This window comes from Ictidomys tridecemlineatus, chromosome 8 (assembly GCF_052094955.1).
Source record: "Ictidomys tridecemlineatus isolate mIctTri1 chromosome 8, mIctTri1.hap1, whole genome shotgun sequence".
In the NCBI taxonomy this organism is placed as follows: Eukaryota; Metazoa; Chordata; class Mammalia; order Rodentia; family Sciuridae; genus Ictidomys; species Ictidomys tridecemlineatus.
In genome coordinates this window covers 122,276,017-122,297,219 of record NC_135484.1, presented here as the reverse complement: position 1 = coordinate 122,297,219, position 21,203 = coordinate 122,276,017, and the positions used below count along the sequence as shown (strand labels likewise).

The window sequence follows — 21,203 nt, the reverse complement described above, 5'->3', positions numbered from 1 at the left end:
CGAGCTACATCCTCAGCACTTTTTATTTTGAGACAGGATCTCACTAAGTTGCTTTGGGCCTTGCTAGGTTTCTGAGATTGGCCTTCAACTTGCTATGGTCCTGCCTCAGCCTCCTGAGTAGCTGGGCTTACAGGTGTGCACTACCACACGCAGCTAGAACAAGTGATTGAAGCCAGCTGCCATGAGCCCATGATATTATTCCTATAAGTTTGCTCAAACTCATCAGACTGGCACTCCATCTCTGTGTCAAAAGGACTCTCAAACTGGGTGTGGTGGCACATACTTGTAATTCCAGTGATTCAGGAAGCTGAAGCAGAAGAATGACAAGATCAAGGACAACCTGAGCAACTTAGTAAGACCTTGTCTCAAAGTAAAAAATAAAAAGTCCTGGAGATGTAGCTCATTGGTAGAGCATACCACAAAACAAACAAACAAACAAACAAACAAACAAACAAACAAACAGAAACTCTCAGAGCTCCTCTGGTAATACCACAGCTCCCCCAAACAGTAGAGAGGCAGTATAGCAAGACCTGAAAGTCAATGTCACAAAAGGAGCGAGGACCTGAGGATAAAGCATCCAGACTATGGAGCTGCAGGAGCTCAAGTGGCTGAGTGAAAAGCTCTGTTTCTGGATCACCTTCCGAGGGTGTTCCCTTTTGGGTATTCTGCCTCCTTGCAGCATTCTTTAGGATACACCAGGTGCAATATACCTTGTCTTATTTCTTTGCCTCATAGCCTTCTTTTAGCTCTTTTTGTGGTTCTGGAAACTGATAGTTTGGTCTCCCTACACTGGTCAACCACTCTACTACAAGGTACAGCTTCAGCCCTTTCATTTTTTAAAATTTGAGATAGGGTCCCACTAAGTTGCCCAGTTTGGCCTCAACTGGAGGTCTTCCTGCTTCAGATTTCCTAGTGGTCAGGATTACAGGTATGCACCACCACACAGGCTTCCAGTCCTCTTCTGACATCCAAAACCAAGCCTGATGGGTTTGGGCCAGTGGCTCTCAATGTGTGGTCCCAGAAGTTATTAGAAATGCATCGCCCAGGGCTGGGGATGAGCTCAGTGGCTAAGGTTTACCTAACTTTCGTGGAGTGCTGGGTTCCATCTGCTAGCAACACACGTACACACACAACCATCAGAACTTAGAAATGTAATTTTCAGGTCCTATTCACACCTGCCGAAACAGAAACTGGAGTGTGTGTGTGTGTGTGTGTGTGTGTGTGTGTGTGTATGTGTGTGTGTTGGGGGTACTGGGGATTGAGCCCCAGGGATATCCTGTTTTTCTTTTAGGTTAAAAGGCCATTTATTAATCTTAAATATTTGCAACTCATGTATGAAAATACTTACCAGCTTAGGGGCTGGGGTTGTGGCTCAGTGGTACAGCTCTTGCCTTTCATATGTGAGGCACTGGGTTTAATCCTCAGCACCACATAAAAAATAAATAAATAACTAAAACAAAGATATTTTTTTAAAAAAAGGAAGGAAGAAAGAAAATACTTATCCGTTTATTACCAATGGACTATTTTGTTTGAAAGAGACTTCCCCTGTCATTCATATATATATATGTTATAGGTAGAAACAATACCTTTATTTTATTTTTATGTGGTGCTAAGGATTGAACCCAGTGCCTCTTGCATGCTAGGCAAGCGCTCTACTTCTGAGCCACAACCCCCTTCCCCTGCCATCTTTACCACTTTTATTTTTGATGGCTGAGAGGTCCAGGTTATTTTTCTAATTTTTTACATTCCCCTTTCTAAATATTTTGGATCAAGTCATCTCGGTGTTCTAGAAAATTATAATTACCGCCCATTTATAGACTTCCCACAAAATTTTCCATCTCTGTCTTACTGGGGTGGGATTTGTAATCTCCGAAATTTAGGAGGCTGAGGCAGGATGATCACAAGTTTGAGGCCTGCCTGGGTAACTCTGCGAGACTCCATTCAAACAACCACAACAAACCAAAAAGAGCTGGGGATGTAGTTCAATGGTAAAATGACTCTGGGCTCAATCCCCAGTATCATCGGAAAGAAGTTTCTCATCTACAGAAGGAAGGTCCCATTGGCTTTCTTAGCCACTGCCACATTCCAATACAAATAATGATGACACTAAGCTTCAATAATATTGGCATATATTATTGCAATAGAAAAAGTGCAAATATATAGCAATGATTAAATAACAGAATACAATTGAAATTTCTTTAAGAAACACAATAATAGGGAACATGGAAGTACAGCAAGGGATATTTATGAAGAATGTATCAGAGTCTTGATATTTACATTTAAGTGACAAAATCTCCTCTTTGCTAAGTAGTTTCTTTGTATACATTTTATTAGGCCACCAAATGAAACATTTGAATGCTTTAAGAAAATTACTGTTACTTTATAACAAATTTCAACATGGTTCTAAAGTGTTCACAATGCTACAATTTATTTCCTTTTTTTTTTTTTTTTTGGTACCAGGGATTGAATCCAGGGGCATTTAGCCATTTAACCATGAAGCTATATCCCCAGCCTTTTTATACTTTTTATTGAGATACTCTTGCTTAGTTGCTTAAGTAATGAAGATATAAAAAAAATATTGCGGTGCATATCTTGTTGACATTTTAAAAAATCCACAAACAAATGATCTGAAATCTTGTCTAGAGAAATTGTTCCTAAATACTTAATGTTTAACTATGGAGGACTCAAGCATGTCTTGAGGTTTACTATTATTATTATTATTATTATATTTTATATACTTTTATGCAGTGGGGGCTAAGGATGGAACTCAGTGCCTCACACATGCTAGGCAAGCTCTCTACCACTGAGCCACAACCCCAGTCCCATGCCATGATGTCTGAGTTTTGTTTTTTTTTTTTTTTTTTTTTTAAATTTTAACATTTATTTATTTTTTCTTAATTCTCGGCGGACACAACATCATTGTTGGTATGTGGTGCTGCTGGGGATCGAACCCGGGCCGCACGCATGCTAGGCGAGCGCGCTACCGCTTGAGCCACATCCCCAGCCCCCGATGTCTGAGTTTTTAAAGTGTCTTCAAAGCAAAGCAAAGCAAACAAACCAACCAAACAAACAAAAAAACCACTTCAAAACAAGACTTATTTATTTATTTTGGTATTAGGGACTGAACTCAGGGGCACTTAACCACTGAGCCACAATCCTGAGCCCTTTTTTGTATTTTATTTAGAGACATAGTCTCACTGAGTTGCTTAGGGCCTCACTAAATTGCTGAGACTGGCTTTGAACTTTTCATCCTCTTTCCTCAGTCTTCTAAATCGCTGGGATTACAGGTCTGCACCACTGTGCCTGGCCAACAAGCCTAATTGAATGTCCTTAAATGCTGTTTGAAAATGTGATATTAGGGCTGGGGTTGTAGCTTAGTTGGTAGAGTGCTTGCCTTGCATGCATAAGGCCCTGGGTTCAATCCCCAGCATCACCACCCCCACACACAAAAAAAAAAAAAAAAAAAAGTTATGCTAAGGGAATGGAAACAATACAGGCTGAAATGAGTGCAAACATTTTTTTTTTTTTTTAAGAGAGAGAGAGAATTTTTTTTTTTTTTTTTTTTTTTTTTTTTTTTTTTTTTTTTAAAGAGAGAGTGAGAGAGAGGGGGGGACAGAGAGAGAGAGAGAGAATTTTAACATTTATTTATTTTTTCTTAGTTCTCGGCGGACACAACATCTTTGTTGGTATGTGGTGCTGCTGAGGATCGAACCCGGGCCGCACGCATGCTAGGCGAGCGCGCTACCGCTTGAGCCACATCCCCAGCCCCGAGAGAGAATTTTTTAATATTTATTTTTTATTTTCCGGGGACACAACATCTTTGTTTATATGTAGTACTGAGGATCGAACCCGGGCTACACGCATGCCAGAGCGCGCTACCGCTTGAGCCACGTACCCAGCCCCAAACATCTTTTCAACACAGGTTTTAATTGAAAAGGTTTGTGAACTAATGGGATTCTTTTCCAAGGGCATGCTGGAAACACTGAAAAATAACATGAGAGATCTGGCAATCTTTTCTCAGGCAACTTCTCATCCTATTTCAGTTTCCTGAAACATCCCTGGTTAAGTCTCTTGTGATGAAAAAGTCCAGACAAGCTTTTATAAAAGTCCATCAGGTTCATCATTAAAGCTGAAGTCACACACTAGACAGAGGTGATCTGAAGAGTAATTGAAGGACGGAAGCCCATTGGGTCCAATCTGTTATTCCTTAAGTAAATTGAGAGCCAACTCTACTGTCAGCTCTTTTTTTTTTTTTTTTTGAAATACCAATAATCCAAGGTGTGCAGGCACTCTGAGGTATGAATCTTCTAGGTAGTGTACTGTCCATCATCACTCAGAAGCTTTCAGTGCTATTAATATTGAGGCTGGAGGAAGAGAAATGTTTGTGGACCACTTCTTGGCTCTGCACTGAAGTTCCCAGGGAAATCTTCTGCAGGTTCTGGAGAAGGTCACAGCCCTGAGGCAAACCAAACAGCTCCCAGCCAGTGCATGTTTTTAAGTGGGTAATAGTGATGCTGAACTGTCTGATGCCTTGAGCTCTAAGATCTCTGCAATGGTCACCTGATTGATTTTCCATGTCATGATTGTCAGCCTAATGTTGGCACTGTTGATGAGCTTGAATTGGGTTTGGAGAAAAAATCAGGAACAACCATCTGGTCCATTGTCATGTTCAATTTCTGGAGAAGGTGACCAGGAGTTCAGCAGCTGGGAAGCACAGAGCACTGATAAAGCAGGTGCTATCATGAGGGAACTGGAGGGGGGACCTGGGGACCCTTCAGTGGTACAGCTAGGCTGAGACTCAAAACCCAATGCGTTCTACCACTGAGCTACATCCCCAGTTCTTTTTAGTTTTTATTTTGACACAAGGTCTAGCTGAGCTGCCTAGCTGGCCTCAAACTTGCTATTCTCCTGCCTCAGCCTCTGGAGTAGTTGAAATTACTGGCATGCACCACTTCAGCTAAATATATTTTTTAAATTACTTTTAAATTTTTGGTATCAGGGATTGAACCTAGGGGTGCTTAACCATTAAGCCACACCCCAGCCCCTTTTTATGATTTATTTTGAGACAGGGTCTCCCTAAGTTACTGAGGCTGACTTTGAACTCACAATTCTCCTGCCTCCACCTCCTAGGATTACATGCATATGCCTGGCATATGCATGTAATATACTATATATATATATATATATATATATATATATATATATATATATATATATGAAAATATATATATTAATGAAAATATATATTAATGAAAATAAACTCTCTAAGAATGGGCCTGGACTCCAGTGCCTCCTGTGCAAAATAAATTATCTTGATTAAAATAATTAATAATAGCATGGTGGCCCACCCCTGTAGTCCTAACTACTTGGGAGGCAGAGACATGGTAAATTCAAGGGCAGTCTGGACAACTTGGTGAGACAGTGCCTCAAAATTAAGTTGCTTAGCACCTTGCTTTCTGCAGAGGCTGGCTTTGAACTTATGATCCTCCTGCTTCAGCCTCTCAAGCTGCCGGGAGTACAGTTGTGCACTACTGCACTCAGCTTGTTTGTGTAATCTTGACTTGTTCTGTGAGCTTCAGAATTTTCTGCTACAGATCAGCAATGGCAACCTTCTTGTGCTGGTCTGGTTTCATTCACAGAGTCTGTGTGGAGGCCGCCATCTGTGGTAGAGGCCACCAGACTAAAAGTCTGGCGAGGTTGCTTACTTTGAATCTCTTGATTCTTTAGGCAGTTGCCTCCTGTCCTGATAGACATGCAGCAGCCTCACAAGCTATTTCCATCACAGTGGAGTTGGTAGGAGCATCAGTTATGGATGAAGACCTGGGTGGGCTTGAATGTATAGCTGCTGCCATCTCCTGCCCAGATTTCCTGTTAATTTGATAATTTAAGGAGATTAGTTTTTGAGGCTTTTGTCTTGCCCCCCCCATTACTATGCAAACTCTTTGCCCTCTTCATCTTTGGTGGCACTTGGATCTGCTGCATGACAGATTCAGAGCTGTAGGATGGGCAGGAACACCATCAATCTCAGCACATGTGGTCTGACTTTCCAGATCCGTTTCAGGTTCTCCATCTGCCCAGATTTTCTCAGCTTCATGTGTGGACACTGATGACCTTGTGCAGTGGTGCTGAAAGAGATGCTTCAAGCCTTGGCCAATTGCATTCATGTTCTCCAAAGCATATGGGCCATTTTAGATAACTTGCTCTGATTCTGTCTACTTTCAGAACTTTGTATCTCAGAATTTGCCTCCAGGATCAGGGTCCTCTAGGATCAAGGTCCAGATATTGCCTAAAGGCTCCATCAGTAAACTTAAGATACTTATTTGTGAAAAAAAGGAAAAAAAGATTAGGTAGGTTTTTAAACAACAACTATGCATGAAGCTGTGATATTGCCTACCCTCATCACTCTTCCTTAGCACTTTGTTTTTTTCTCTTGTGGTGTCATGGGGATTGAACTCAGGACCTTGTGCATATGAGGTAATCATTCTACTCACTGAACTACACCTCCATTGTTCCTCAAGTACCTCTAAGGATGTACAGGAATCCTGTCAAGAAAAGACATAGGGCTGTGGATGAGGCTCAAGCTGTAGCACACTTGTCTGGCATGTGCAGGGCGCTGGGTTTGATCCTCAGCACCACATAAAAATAAAACAAAGTTGTTGTGTCCACCGAAAAATTAAAAAAATAAATACTAAAAAAATTCTCTCTCCTTTTTTTTTTTTATAATTCCATTACAGACTTTAATAAGATAATCCCTAAATATATGCAGAGTGCATGTGTACATATAATATCTTAGGTATTAATCAATCCTTTAAAATTCAGAGTATTTGCTTTCTCTAAAAATAATTACGCTAGCACATTTGTTGTTTCATTCACAAGCACACGTTAAGTCAAATAAAAAGTTATGTTTAAAGTGCCTCTTTGGTGAGATGAATAAAATCCCACACTACACACACACAAGATCTTAGATATGGCTTTCCTCCAAATAAAATTTTTTTAAAAATTTCACTTTTAGTTATACTTTAAAAAATTAAAGTCAATAAATATTTTAAAATATATATTACATCCAGGGCTGGGGTGTAGCTCAGTGGTACTGTTTGCCTAGCATGCTCTAGGCCTTGGGTTCAATCCCCAGCACTGCAAAAAATACATAAGAATTATTAATTAAAAATATACATTACATCTGGAAACTTAAGGAGTTTATAAGGATTTACAACAATACATTTTCAAAACATGTTGGAAGGAAGGAAGTGATTTAAGGCTCTGAAATTAAAAGTCAAACTATGAACTTCTTTGACAAACCTACTCTTCATACATTTCCTTACATTATAACTGACTCCTCAGAAGTATTCATTCAGTTACAAAAGTTATAAAGAGCTCATTTCTCCTTCAAACTATTTAAATTCAAGTGTTTTTTTTTGTAGCTATACATCAATATTGATGTAAAAAGAACATCTACAATAATTACTTAAACAAAGCACATTATCAGATTATTACACAACATGTGAATTTTGATTTAAATAATCCTTTTTTAAAAAGAGAGAGTGAGAGAGGAGAGAGAGAGAGAGAGAGAGAGAGAGAGAGAGAGAGAGAGAGAGAGAGAGAGAAAATTTTTAATATTTATTTTTTAGTTCTCGGTGGACACAACATCTTTGTTGGTATGTGGTGCTGAGGATCTAACCCGGGCCGCACGCATGCCAGGCGAGCGCGATACCGCTTGAGCCACATCCCCAGCCCCTTAAATAATCCTTAAGAATCCCACCCCAGGTTTCAGAGAGGGTTTCTTCTTGGTTAGAGGCTTACTAATAACGCTGAGCTCCAACTAGCCTCGCCAGCTCAAGGCCACCTGCGTCAGGAAGCTGGCATGATGCACAGCACACACCTACGACTCCTGGGCTCGCTTTCAGATTCTGTGGCCGGAGGCTTGGCAGGACACGGGCCTCACCTCAGCCCTCTGCCACACGATTCCTTTCTACACTGAGGACTCCCCTTTGGCTCTGGCACGACCAAGTGTGTGCATTTCCTGTTGAGGTTCAGTTGACAGCTCCCGCCAGGGAACGTGAGCAAAGCCCACAGGGTGCCTCTGTCTTCAGATGACACCTGAGAAAGGCAGGCAGTGATTCCAAAAAAAATCTGACATGACTCTGGAGAAAATCCATTGACTGGCAGAAGAGCTCCACGCTATACGGACAAAGTCACCCACGAAGGCTTTACAACAGGTAAGTCAAAGACTTCTCGAGCTTCTCCAACCTCGGGATTATCCCCGTCCTCTGAAATTATGTGTGAGGCTAGGGCATTGTAAGAGACCTCCTTGGCTTTTCCAGCCTTAAGAAGCTGAATAACCTGCGGGTCGATGTCGCCCACGGCGTAGTACTTGACTTCTCTGAACATCTCCTCGGGAACTTCTGGCGCCCGGTCCGACTTGGTGGCGGCGGCGCGGACCGCTGCGGAGGCGCCCGCCCCGCCCCTCTCTCTCTTTAAGGAAAAAAAAGAATGCTTTTTAAACGTGAGAGGGCGAGCCCTACACATCAGACACTCCTCCCTGCGCAGCTGCGCAGCTGCTACTTAAGCAACAGAGTGACAGAGTGAGGTCAGTGTTCCTCCGCTCAACCACAGGCTCTGCTCACGCGGTTTTCCGAGCACTTTTGAGTTTTTCGCCACCAGTCCGGTTTGCTGAAGGGGTGGCAGACTCGCGCAGTATGGGGCTCGGCGGTGTCCGGCTGCTCCCGGCCTTGGTTGTCCTCTCTGCTCCCGTGAGTGCCGCAGTTGGTGAGTAGGCTCCTTGCGGACCTTCAGAGCGGTGAGACTCCAGGGCTGCGGGCTGGTTCCAGCGAGAGCTGAGCGTCTCCGGGGCTGGCGCGCTCAGGTGCACGATCCCTGGGTGGAGGAGGGGTGTGGTGCTGGACTGGACGCAGCCACTTTGCCACCGAATCTCAACTCCGCTTTTCAAGGTTTCCCCCAGCCTCCTTGTCCGGCGACCTAGATCTGTGCTGCACCTTGCCGCTTCTTTGCCCTGTGGTTGGTTTTCGCCCTTTTATTTTTTTATTTTTTACTTCTGACGCTGCGAGCTCCCGGGGCTGTCCCCCAGGTTGCTCCTTTGAGCAATATTCATGGGGATCGCTTCCCACCCGTGTTGGGGAACAGTTTACAGGCATCCAAAGTCCTGGAGTCCTCAGTACCTGGAGTTGGGGGTCTTCCTTTCCTCCTGCCAGGAGCTGGTAGGGACATGGCCACAGCCGCTGTGGGGACTGTGGCTTCACCCAATGCTCGGGAGATTAGAGGCTGAAGACTTTCTGGGCCAAGAGATTCTTCCTGTGATTTCTCTCAGTTCCACCTCATTGTCCCCTGGACTCCTGCTGCCTGGGGGGAGGGGGGTCTTCTCCCCTCTTGCACCCCCTGTAGCTTGTTGGCTACCAGAAATTCCTTGGTTCCAGCTCTCCCTCCTTAGCCTATAGTAAGGAAGCAATGGGGAGAGAGAGAAGTCCCCACAGCATTTGTGCATATAGATGGTGCTAGGAATTGGACCTAGGTCCTTGTATACCCTAGGCAAGCACATGGTCAGCCTTTAAACCGGAATTATAAAGGACATTTTCCTCTTGCCTCTGTGAGCTTCCCAGTTAAAAACTTTTCTCCCAGCAGGGCACTGTGCCTCAGGCCCCTAATCCCAGCTACTTAGGAGGCAGAGGAAGGAGGTTGGCAAGTTCGAGGTCAGCCTAGGCAACTAAGTATTGCCATGTCTTAAAAATAAAATAAAATAATAAAAATAGCTAGGGATATAGCTCAGTAGAACACATTTTTAAATGGAGTCACCTTGCTGTGCTATAGAAAGAACATCAGAACTTACTTCTCCTATCTAACAAACTTTGTGTCCTTTGATCAATGTCTCTCCTTTTCTATTTACTCTCACACTCCAAATCCAGCCTCTGTTAACCACTATGTACTTTCTTCTTCTGAGTTTCAACTTTTTAATATTTTACATTTAGGTTAAAGCATTTTTCTTTCCTTGCTTGGTTTATTTTACTTAATTCCTCTAGGTTTGTCCATGTTATCCCAAGGGAAAATTACCCGTTTTTATAGGCTGAATAGTATTCTCTTGTATGTGTATCAGTTTTGCTTTTTTTTTTTTGTTTGTTTGCTTTTGAGACTAGGTTCTACTATTCTACTATTTTGCCTGGACTGGTCTTGAAATTCTGGGCTCTTGTGATCTTCCCATCTCAACCTCCTACATAGCTGGGGTTACAGGTGCCTGCCACCATGCTTGGTTAATGCCAAAGTTTAAAAATCTATTCACCTGTTGATGGACACTTAGATTGTTTCCATGTCTTGATTATTGTGAATAATGTTGCAATGAATGCTGATCTTAATTCCTTTGGGTATACATGCAGTAGTAGAAGTAGTGGGATTGCTGGATCATAGAGTAATTCTGTTTTTAGATTTGTGTGTGTATGTGTGTGTAGAGTGTGGGTACTGAGGATTGAAGCCAGAAGTACTCTACTACTGAATGACATTACTACCCTCCTCTCCTTTTTTTTTAAATTTATTTTTATTTTTTATTTTGAGACAAAGTCTCCCTAAATTGCCCAGACAGGCCTTGAAATTGCAATTCTCCTGCCTTAGCCTCTCAAATCTATGAGATTACAGGTGTGTGCCACTCTGCCCAGCTGTTTTTAGCTTTTTGAGGAACCTCCTGTACTGTTTTCCAAAATGACTTACTAAATTACACCACCAATAGTGATCTCTTTTCTCCTCATTCTTGCTGACACTTATCATTTTTCATGTTTTGACAATAACCAATCTATAGGTGTGCAGTGGTATCTTGTTTTAGTTTGTATTTGCATTTATTCATATATCTGTTGGTCACTTGTATGTCTTTTTTTTTTTTTTTTTTTTTTTTTGGTACTGAGGATTGAACCCAGAGGTGCTTAGCTACTGAGCAACGTCCCTAACCCTTCTAATTTTATTTTTATTTTGAGATAGGGCCTCACTAAGGGCCCATTTAGGGCCTGGAGAAGTTGCTGAGACTGGCATTGAACTTGTGATTCTCCTGCTTCAGGCTCCTGAGCCACTGTGATTATGAGCATGCACCACCATGCCTGGCTGATTTGTAACCATTTTGAAATCTGGTATTGTGACACCTCCAGTTTTGTTGTTTTACTTTTTTGGTATTGGGGATTGAACCCAGGGGCACTCAACCACTGAGCCACATTCTCAGTCCTTTTTGAGACAGGGTCTCGCTAAGTTGCTTAGGGCCTTGCTAAATTGCTGAGGCTGGCTTTGAACTCAGGATCCTCCTGCCACAGCTTCCTCAGCCACTGGGATTACAGGCATGTGGCACCGCACCCAGCCAGCTTTGTTCTTTTTGGTGAAGATTACTTTGGTTATTTGGGGTGTTTTGTGGTTTCATATGAATTTTAGGACTTTTAAAAATTTTTCTGTGTGGAATAACATTGAAATTGTGATAATTCTTTCCTTCCCTTTACCCCCCTTCTTTTCCTTTTGTGGTGCTGGATGGAGCCCAGGGCCTCACACATGCTAGGAAAGTGCTCTACCATTGAGCTGCACTCCCAGCCAGATGGCCCTAAGTTTCTGATGGAGCTTGAGCTCCAGTCAGTCTTCTCTCCATCCCCATTGCAGGGGCCCTAATGCTGACAGCCACTGGCACAGTGCAGGGCACCGCGACCTCCCTGCTGTTGTCAGCATGGCATCCTCCTTCCCCGCTCCAGTGCTGGCACCTGCTCTTGGCCCTCTATCTCAGTGGCCTAAACCTCACCCTTGAGAGCCCTCCACACTGCAGCCTGCAGGTGCTGGGGATTGAACCCAGGGCCTTGTGCATGTGAGGCAAGCACTCTACCAACTGAGCTATCTCCCCAGCCCTGAACCTGGGGTCTTGTGCTTGATAAGCACACACTCTACCACCAAGCTACACCCCCAGATCTTTGTATATTCTGGACATTAGTTTCTCATTAGATATGTGATTTGCCAATAGTTGTTCCCATTTTAGGGGTTACCATTTCCATGGGGGGTGCTTTTTGTGTGTGTATGGTGCTGGAGGTTGAACCCAGGGACACTACAACTGAGTTATATCCTCAATGCTTTTTTAAATTTTATTTTGAGACAGGGTCTCACTAAGTTGCTGAGGCTTATGTCCAACCTGGAATCCTCCAGCCTCAGCCTCCCAAGTAGCTGGGATTACAGCCATGCCCAATAGAACATTTTTTTGTGGGTCTTGTTTTTTTTGGGGGTACTGGGGATTGATCTCAGGACTGGTCAATCACTGAGCCACAACCCAGCCCTATTTTGTATTTTATTTAGAGACAGGGTCTCACTGAGTTGCTTAGGCCTCACTTTTGCTAAGGCTGGCTTTGAAGTTGCTATCCTCCTGTCTCAGTCTCGAGAGCCACTGGGATTACAGGTGTGTGCCACTGCACCTGGGCATGAGTCTTCTTTGTGTACAGACATATTTCATTTTGGTGAGTCCAATTTATCAAAATTTTTTTCTTTGTAGTCTGTGCATTTTTCTATCTATGAAAGCATGGTCAAACTCTTAAGTCATGGAGATTATTCCCAATGTTTTCTTCTAAGAATTTTTAGTTTTAGTTTTTAAGTTTAGGTTTTAGAGTCACATTGCACTAAATTTTTTCTTTCTTTATGTGTGTGTGTGTGTGTGTGTGTGTGTGTGTGTGCTGATGGTGGTGGTGGTGGTACTGGGGATAGAAACCAGGTCTCTTTACCATTGAGCTATATCCCCAGCCCTTTTTTTATTTTATATTTTGAGACAAGGTCTAGCTAAATTAATTGCTGAGGCTGGCCTCAAACGTGTGATCCTCTTACCTCATCCTCCCAAATAACTCGAATTACAGATGTGTGCCACCATGCTTGGCTTTTGGCCTTTCTTTTTTCCTTTTTCAGTGCTGGAGATGGAACCCAGGACTTTGTCTTTGTGCATGCTAGGCAAGCACTCTACCGCTGGGCTACATCCCAGCCCCGAGTTAATATTTTTGTATGGTTTTAGTAGAAGGTCCAACTTTTCTACCTGCAGCCTCATTATGCCACTCTTGCTTTTAGACTCAAGACCTTTCACTTCTCTCTAGGTAACAATCCTACTCTAGACTCCTTTCTGGTTACTAACTTCAGCCCCTCTGGCCCCTCCAGCTCTACCTTGTCCATGAGGGGCCTGCACAGAGGCAGAATCTCCTCTCATCTCCCCTGCAACTGCCTGAGCTCCGCAGCCCCTCTGGCCATGAGTCCTTCCATGCTGGGTTCCTCCTGGGCCCTCGCCTGCCTCTGGCAAGCTCTGCTCTGCACCTCTGGCTCTCCTACTCCTGCCTTTCCCCTGCAGGCCAGCCTCTGCCCTGGATTCCCTCAGGTACTCTTAGGGAGCCTGTGTCCCCTGCCTTGAGCCCTGGCCTACATGCCTGCCCATCTCCATTTCCCCTCCCTTCACCCCTCACTTTTCTCTCCTTTCTCTCTAGTGTCCTAGTTTTGTTGTATTAGAAATTCTTGGGGCTAGGAATGTGGCTCAAGCGGTAGCGCACTCGCCTGGCATGCCTGCAGCCTGGGTTCGATCCACATACCAACAAAGATGTTGTGTCAGCAGGAAAAAAAAAAAAAAGAAATTCTTCTTCTTATTTTTTGTCCATGTGCATTTTTATTCTTTCTTTTTCTTTTTTCTTTTCTTTTTTGGCACTGGGGATTAAACCCAGGAGTGCTTTACCACTGAGCTACATCCTAAGCCCTTTTTATTTTTATTTTTTATTTATTTATTTTTTTTTTAAAGAGAGAGTGAGAGAGAGAGAAAGAGAGAGAATTTTTTAATATTTATTTTTTAGTTTTCTGCAGACACAACATCTTTGTTTGTATGTGGTGCTGAGGATCCAACCCGGGCCGCACCGCATGCCAGGCGAGCGTGCTACTGCTTGAGCCACATCCCCAGCACACCCTTTTTATTTTTTATGTTGAGACCAAGACTCACTATATTGCTTAGGGCCTCCCTAAATTGCCGAGACTGATTTTGAGTTTGTGATCCTCCTGCCTCAGCCTCCTGAGTCGCTGGGATTACAGGTGGGCACCACCAGGTCCAGCTGTCTATGTGTATTTTCTGAATCCGCAGGGTGGTCAGGAGAGCAGAAGCTTTGAGTTGAACATGGATGGTGCAGTCATTTCCAGGAAGAAGTGTCATTCATTGTTGTTTCTTCCCCAGGAGCCCACAGTCTTCATTACAGCCTCACAGTGAGATGTCAAGGTGGATCTGTGCTCCCAAGGTCCTTTGCTCAGGGTCGCTTGGATGATCAGCCCTTCCTGAGCTATGACAGTGAGAGAGGCAGCGCAGTGCCCTGTGCACTATGGGCAGAAACAGTCCTGGGACCAGAGACTTGGGACACAAGAGACCCAGGACTTGGCAGAGAGTGGCAAGAATCTTAAAAGGACCCTAGCAGATATTAACTTCCTGAAAGAGGAGAAAGGAGGTGAGTGTGGGCAGGGGCAAGGGTGATATGAGGATTTCTCCATGAAGGATGAGAACAGAGAGCAGAGATCTGTCCCTTTTTGTAGCATAGAGCATGGGATTGGGTTCTTTGTTTTGCAAATTTGAAGAATGAAATCCTCAGACACAAGAGTGAGAGCAAGTAACAGAATTTTTTAGTGTCATAGAAAGAAAGTGGAGCTCCCCAAGAGGAGGAATCCCAAGAGTGGGATACCCAAGAATGATTATTATCTAGGGGTTTATATGCCTCTGTGGGGTTAAAAGAGCTAGCCCCCTACCCAGTCCTGGATAAGGAACTCAGTGACCACAAGCTTTTCATGAACTCTTTGGCCCAATCAGATTGCTGTGCCTTTCTTGGTGGGGGTCTAGGTACCAGGAAATAGATGTCTCACTATCAGCTAGTTCTTTTTTTTCTTTTATTTTACTTTTTCTCTCTGCTTGCACAGGAGTTGGCCTGACCTTGGTGAGGCCTGGCTGGTGTCTTATAATTTCTCAGCCCTCCTATAGGAGACTTGAGCCTGAAGGAGCCTGTCTGTCCATTTTAATCTATTTGAACTGCATTTGGTTGGGGAGGCAAGCAGTGTTCTCCATGAAGCTCAGCACAGGAAGATATCGAGGGGAGCCAGGAAGGGGTCCCCTGAGGGCTGAAGTTTCATACTTGGGCAGGGAAGGCAGAGTAACCAGGGGATGGAGAAGTGACTACTGGGCCGGGACAGGGTCTCATTCCCTCCAGGAGAATTGGGGCTGTGAAATCCGAGAGGACAACCGCACCAGGGGCTTCTGGAATTTCTACTATGATGGGGAGCCCTTCCTCTCCTATCACCCAGAGACGCGCAGCTGGACGGTGCAGCCATCCTCCGCTCAGATCTTGGCTACGAAAGTCAAGAATTCCTTGGATGCAGACGGCATTCAAAGCAAGGCTCAATGGGCCCATGTGCAGGGAACAGTTTGTGGAAGACTCCGGAGACATCTGAACTCCTGGATAGCCTTCAATGAAACTACAGGTACCCCCCATTCCTGGAGCTCCAGGGTACCCTTTGTACTATGGGACACGTGTGTTTCCTGTGAGTGTGTTGTAGTCTGATTGCCCTGTCCTGATAAGCTTCTGGATAAAGACAGGAGGGTTTGGCAGCAAATGAACTATCTGGGCCATGAGCAGGAAGCAACCTGAACCTTAGGAAGCAGGGGTTTAGGCAGGACTGGAATCCTCACCTACCTGTCTGCCTACCAGCCTGTTTATCATGTAGAGCTCCCTCTTGGACCCATGACCCAGGAGAACCCCCAACACCCCTTCTTCAGCATCAACGTTTGGGAGAGACAATGTGAGGCCACAAGCCAAGGCCTATCTTCCTGCCAGTCAAAGGATTGAGGCCCTAGACTGAGAATAGACTTGCAGAAGGTCAGGAGTCAATGAGGACTTTGGCCATAGACAGAAGAAGAGTGGAGAGAACTAGCCCTGTTCCCTCTTCCTTTATTAGAGGGGAGAGAGGTTTGAAAACATCCCTGACTTGTTCTGCTTTTTCTTCTCCAGTGTCCCCAACAGTGAATGTAACCTGTCATGAGGTCTTGGAAGACACCATCTTTGTGACATGTTGGGCTTGGGGCTTCTATCCTCAGAATATCTCTCTGACCTGGCTTCAGGATGGGGAACCCCTGAGCCAGGACACACAGAAGTCTGGGAGTATCCTGTCCTATGGGAATGGAACCTACCAGACCTGCGTGTCCACCAGGATTCCCCAAGGACAGGAGCAGAGGTTCAGCTGTCACGTGGGACACATTGGGAATCACATTACTGGCACTGTGTCTTGTGGTGAGCCTGGGAGTCCCAGAAGAGGTTGGTAAGAGGGGGGAAGTGACCAGGGTGGTAAGAGGGGGGAAGCCTTGAGCCCCAGTCCCAGAGTGTAACAAGCCTTCTTTCAGGCACTGCACTGCCGCTTCGGAGCCGATGGCCCACCATTGTGGCTGCTGTTGTTAGTGCTGCCTTCTACTTTTGGCTCCTTTGGTGCAAGGAGAGGAGAACAACATCAGCTACAGAGGGTCCAGGTGAGAAAAGTGGTCACTGGCTGGAGATTGCAGAGCCTGTCTTGGCTGTAATGTCCCTGAAGCCTCCCACTGCACAGAGAGCAGTGGAGGTGACCAGACTTCTGGAATGGAGGAGGATGGAGGTCTGCGGATTTGTGAAGTGATGGGAGCCATCTCTCCAGCTACTCCCCTTAGCCCTGCCACACCCAGGGTAGGGAATTCTCTTGAAGTTCTAGCTGCAGATCTTCTGGCTGCAGGGGCTGTGGCTTCTGCTCCTCTCTCAGGCTCCACAGGCTTGACCAGGGGTCTGTGTTGGGAATGGTGGGCTGATTAGTGTGGGCTAGATTATCATGGCCTCAGAGGGACACACATTAAAAACATCTGCAATCTGGGGGATCATAGCCTTGGGGGACCTCACAGTAAAAGCATCTGTTTTAGTCAGTTTTTCCACAGCTGTGACCCAAAGACCTGACAAGAATAATTTTAGAGGAGGAAAAGTTTATCTGGAGCTCATGGTTTCAGAGGTTTCAGCCCATAGATGGCTGACTGTGTTGCTCTGGGCCTGAGATGAGGCAGAACATAAGGGAAGAAGGGTGTGGAGAAGAAAAGCAGCTTAGGACACAGCCAACAGGAAGCAGAGAGAGCTTTCCCTTCACCAGGGACAAAAATATTCACCCCTAGGGACCCTCCTCCTCCACCCACACTCCACCTGCCCACAGTTACCACCCAGTTAATTCCTATCAGTGGATGAATGCAGTGATTATTTTAAGGCTCTTAGGAGCCAGTCATTGTACCTCTGAATGTTCTAGTATTGTTTACCACAGGATCTTTTTGGGGATCCCTCATATTTAAATCATAACAACATCTATGATCTGGGGCTGGGAGGCTTAGAAACTGGAGTGGAACCCCACGGGAGGTGATGCCTCTGGACCCTTCCTGACTATGTCCTCTCCCCAAGACACTCCAGCCATCATGAAGAAACCAGGAAAACGACCCATGAGGCCTGGAGTGGGAGAGCCCAGCCTGCACAGCCTTGGGGAGGCCTGTGTAGAGCAGGTGTGGGGGTCTTCAGTGCAGCTGGTCATCTTCTGTCCTCTGTCCAGCTCCTCTAGTCCCTCCTCAGGAGCTTTCCCCTGATTGTGTCCTCTGGGTCACCTAATATGTGCTCCCTTCTGTTCCCATCACATGGCTCCTCCTCTTGGAGTGGCTTTGCAGGTGATTGGGAGAGTAGAAAAACAGCTGTCCTTGACCATCTAGGGAGAGACACTAGCCCTCTGTGAGGCAGCTGCAGTTATTGTGTTTTTCCTGCTTCTGAGATTTTCCTTTCTAGTCCTTGGAGTCACAGTCCCTAGGGTACAGTGTTTTGGGCATCTTGTTCTGTGCTCTGTGGGTTTCCCTTTCCACACTGAGCTATTTTCTTTTTTAGTATTTTTTTTTTTTAGTTGTAGATGGACCCAATATCTTTATTTATTTTTATGTGGTGCTGAGGATCAAACCCAGTGCCTGACGCATGCGAGGCAAGTGCTCTACCACTGAGCTACAACGTCAGCCCCATCCTGAGCAATTTTCTTTTCTCAAGATGCTCACTGCTCTGTGAATTTGGTGTGAGGGATGGTCAGAATGATTCCTCCATAATTAAATTGCTTGAGAGGACAGGAAAAGAAAACAGGAAGTTCAGGTTTTAGCAGAGAGCCAAGGTGATGGGTGAACAGTGACAGGGTGGAGGGTGGACAGAAGCTCAAATCTTGTTTCTGCCCCTTCTGTATGGCTGGCATGGGGGCAGTAGATGGTTTCTTGTCCTTAACCTGATTTCACTGTCTCTTGGCTTCTCAAGCCTGAGGAGACTGCCCCAGAGCATGGACCCAATGAAGGTGACTCCCCCAATAGGGAAATAAGCTTTCTGCTTGCTCTTTCTCTCTACATCAGCTTCTCCAGTAGGGCAAACAGAGGGAGTATTTGTGTGTATGTGTGTGTGTGTGTGTGTGTGTGTGTGTGTGTGTGTGTGTGTGTGTTTGTGGTGCTGGGGATTGAACCCAGGGCCTTGTGTATACAAGGCAAGCACTCTATCAACTGAGCTATAACCCCAACCCAGGGGGAGTATTAATGTTGATTTCCTGTAGGCAAAAATGATTGCCTGGAATGTCACTAGGGCATTGCCAGGGAAAAGAGTTCAGAAGGTCAGTTTCTCATTTCTGCATATTTCTGCTTTAAATGTTGGGTCTCTATAAGGATGTTTCTAGTTTCAGTTGCATGGATATGAATAATAGTCCTCTAGTGCTCATGTTATAGAAATCATATGAGTGCCCCATGTAGGATATCTGGATTGTGGCTGTGGCAGTCCCAGAGTGCAGAGTGGGCAGACAGCCTCTGGCTAAGGGTCTCAGGAAAGCCCCTAGTCTGCATTGGAAAGAAGACCCTGTGGGCTGTGAGGACTGTGGCCTGGGTAAGTTCCTGCTAAGACTGGGGCAGGAAGACCAGGGCCACCTCAGAAAGCACTGGCTCTTGGGGAGGAGCTGAATTCCCAGAGATAGGTATAATAGGGGGCAGAAGGTGGGAAAAGTGCAGATTGAGATCCTGGGCAGTTGCAGAGGGTCAAAGATACTTAGTCTCTTATGCACTGGCTGCTCCAGGGTCAGTTGAGCAAAGATCATGTGTCACATATGTTTTTCCATGGTAGGTATGTCTGCTGGTACCCCTGGGCTTCCTGGTGGGCTCTCAGTTAGAGCTACTAACTCAGGGCTGGGAGGGAGGGATGCTGAGCTGCAGTGAGGCAGGCCCTGCTGGGTGAGCACCTGTCTCTGCAGGGGAGGAGGTCTGTGAACTAAGGGGTTGAAGTGCTGTGTGTGAGTGATCCCCATGCCCAGACCTGGCAGGATTAGGTGCTGCCCTCTCTGTGAGGCCCCTACTCTATCATGATTGATTGGGCTTGAAAGGAGGGGGCACTGAGCTTCCCTCCCAGATTTTGTCCTCAAATACTGCAGCTCTTTCACCCTTTCCATGGTGGAAACAGAGACAGGTGGTTCTGCTGATGGAGACCCAGAGGAGCCTATGAGGGAAGGAAAATGGGATGAGAGGGAGAAAAAACTCAGGGAATTTACTTTTCTCAGAGAAAGGCCCAAACAGAGTTTTGAGGAACTGAGGAGAGAGAGGTCCTGAGGGAATAAAGAACAATATTGTGCAACCAATTGAACACTGTCTGGTTCCTTCTTCCCCACAGGCCGAGAGTCTGCACATTCCTGGATCAGCAGCAGAGGGCACCAACTGACCACAGTGGACCAGGCGCAGGCCTATAATCCCAGAGACTGGGCAGACTGAGGCAGGAGGATTGCAATTTAGTGAAGTCCTAAGCAACTTGGTGAGACTACATCTCAAAACAAAAATTAAAGGACTGGGCATGTAGCTCAGTAGTAAAGTGCTCTTGGTTCACACCCTAATTAAAAAAAAAGAAGTTACCACACTGGAACCTTGAAGCTGGGATTTCTGCTTCTGCTGTCAGTTCCTGGCTCTCCTGATGCATCAGGGAGCTTAGACTCTGGTGCCCCTGGCTAGGCCTGGACTCGGCTTCCTACCCTCCTCTGACTAGCACTTTCTCCCTTGGAGCCTTAGGTTCCTCTTCTCTACCATTTGGAAGGACATATTCATCAACTGTTGGGGTTGAAGGATTTAATACAGGTGAGCTGCTTGCAGCTCTGCCATACTACATATTGTACATATAAATTATTGTGAATGAATTTTATTTGTAAGTGTCCTTGTTTGCCTCCTCCCAAGAAGACTAAAATACTGGCTTTCCTTGACTGTATAGGACCCCTCAATCCCCATCTGACTATGCATTACTTCATGTCTTTATAATTTTATACCATAAAATTTTATATATATATCTTATATGTATTTGTGTGTGTGTGTGTGTGTGTGTGTCTCATCTTTTTTATTTCATGTCTCTGGGAAGAGACAGTAAAGGAGTTAGGGAAAAGCACATGTTTGTCTCCATGTCTGACAGAGCATAAAAAAAAAAAAAATCCACCCAATTCTCAAAGTTTTCTGTGACCAAAAGATTCACAACAAGAGAGGGCTGGAACTGAGGGGCAGGCCCACCTGGGGCCAATATTCAGAGCTGACTCTGTGGCTTCTTCTGCCTTGAAGAGCTGGAGCCCTCATGTGATGACTCAGAGTTGGAGGGTGTTTGGTTCTTAAAAATTCATGGTTGGTGGTCAAAGACCTGGCTACATGGTATAGAAAAATTACAGTGGAAACGAGCTTATTAAAGCATTGCCCCCAGGGACCTAGTTCCATTGAAAGCACTATTGTGCCCTGATGTGTGCAATAGAACAGGACAATGATCACAAGAACTCCCTTCCAGGTTTGTATGGTGTTGTGGTTTAGATATGAGGTGTCCTCCAAAGAGGTGAGATAGTGCAAGAAAGTTTAGAGGTTCAACAATTTGGTTATGAGAACCTCAACCTTAATCTAATCAGTGTGTTACTGTACAGATAGGGATTAAATGAGTGGTAACTGTAGGCAAGTAGAGTGTGGGTGGAGGACATAGGTCACTGGGAGCATGCCTTTGGGGTTTATATTTTGTCTCTCCTGAGTGAAACATTCTGTTTCCTGTTGCCAAGTCCTGAAGTCCTTTCCTCTGCCAGGATATTCTACCTCACCCTAGAGCCAGAGCTGCAGCATTAGCCGAACAAGGACTTAATCTCTG

General features: G+C 45.1%; 1 protein-coding gene and 2 non-coding genes across 4 annotated transcripts; 2 read left to right on the top strand and 1 right to left on the bottom strand.

Moving 5' to 3' along the window:
- The first annotated feature begins 3,363 nt into the window (after window positions 1-3,363).
- On the top strand, window positions 3,364-3,436 carry Trnaa-ugc (transfer RNA alanine (anticodon UGC)). The gene has a single exon. It is a non-coding gene; the product is annotated as a tRNA-Ala (tRNA).
- Window positions 3,437-8,553: 5,117 nt separating this feature from the next.
- Window positions 8,554-20,371, top strand: LOC120888998 (MHC class I polypeptide-related sequence A-like). Of its 2 annotated transcripts, none has more exons than XM_078020326.1 (6): window positions 8,554-8,766; window positions 14,198-14,462; window positions 15,196-15,483; window positions 16,011-16,289; window positions 16,400-16,522; window positions 19,719-20,371. In XM_078020326.1, exons 2-6 carry the CDS (start codon window positions 14,303-14,305, stop codon window positions 19,814-19,816), a joined length of 948 nt encoding a protein of 315 aa, XP_077876452.1. In that variant the 5' UTR covers window positions 8,554-8,766; window positions 14,198-14,302; the 3' UTR covers window positions 19,817-20,371. The 2 variants fall into 2 exon arrangements, with proteins under 2 accessions (XP_077876452.1, XP_077876451.1); XM_078020325.1 differs by having other exon boundaries at window positions 16,011-16,313.
- Window positions 11,794-11,869, bottom strand: Trnav-cac (transfer RNA valine (anticodon CAC)). Its single transcript has one exon. It is a non-coding gene; the product is annotated as a tRNA-Val (tRNA).
- Window positions 20,372-21,203: the final 832 nt, after the last annotated feature.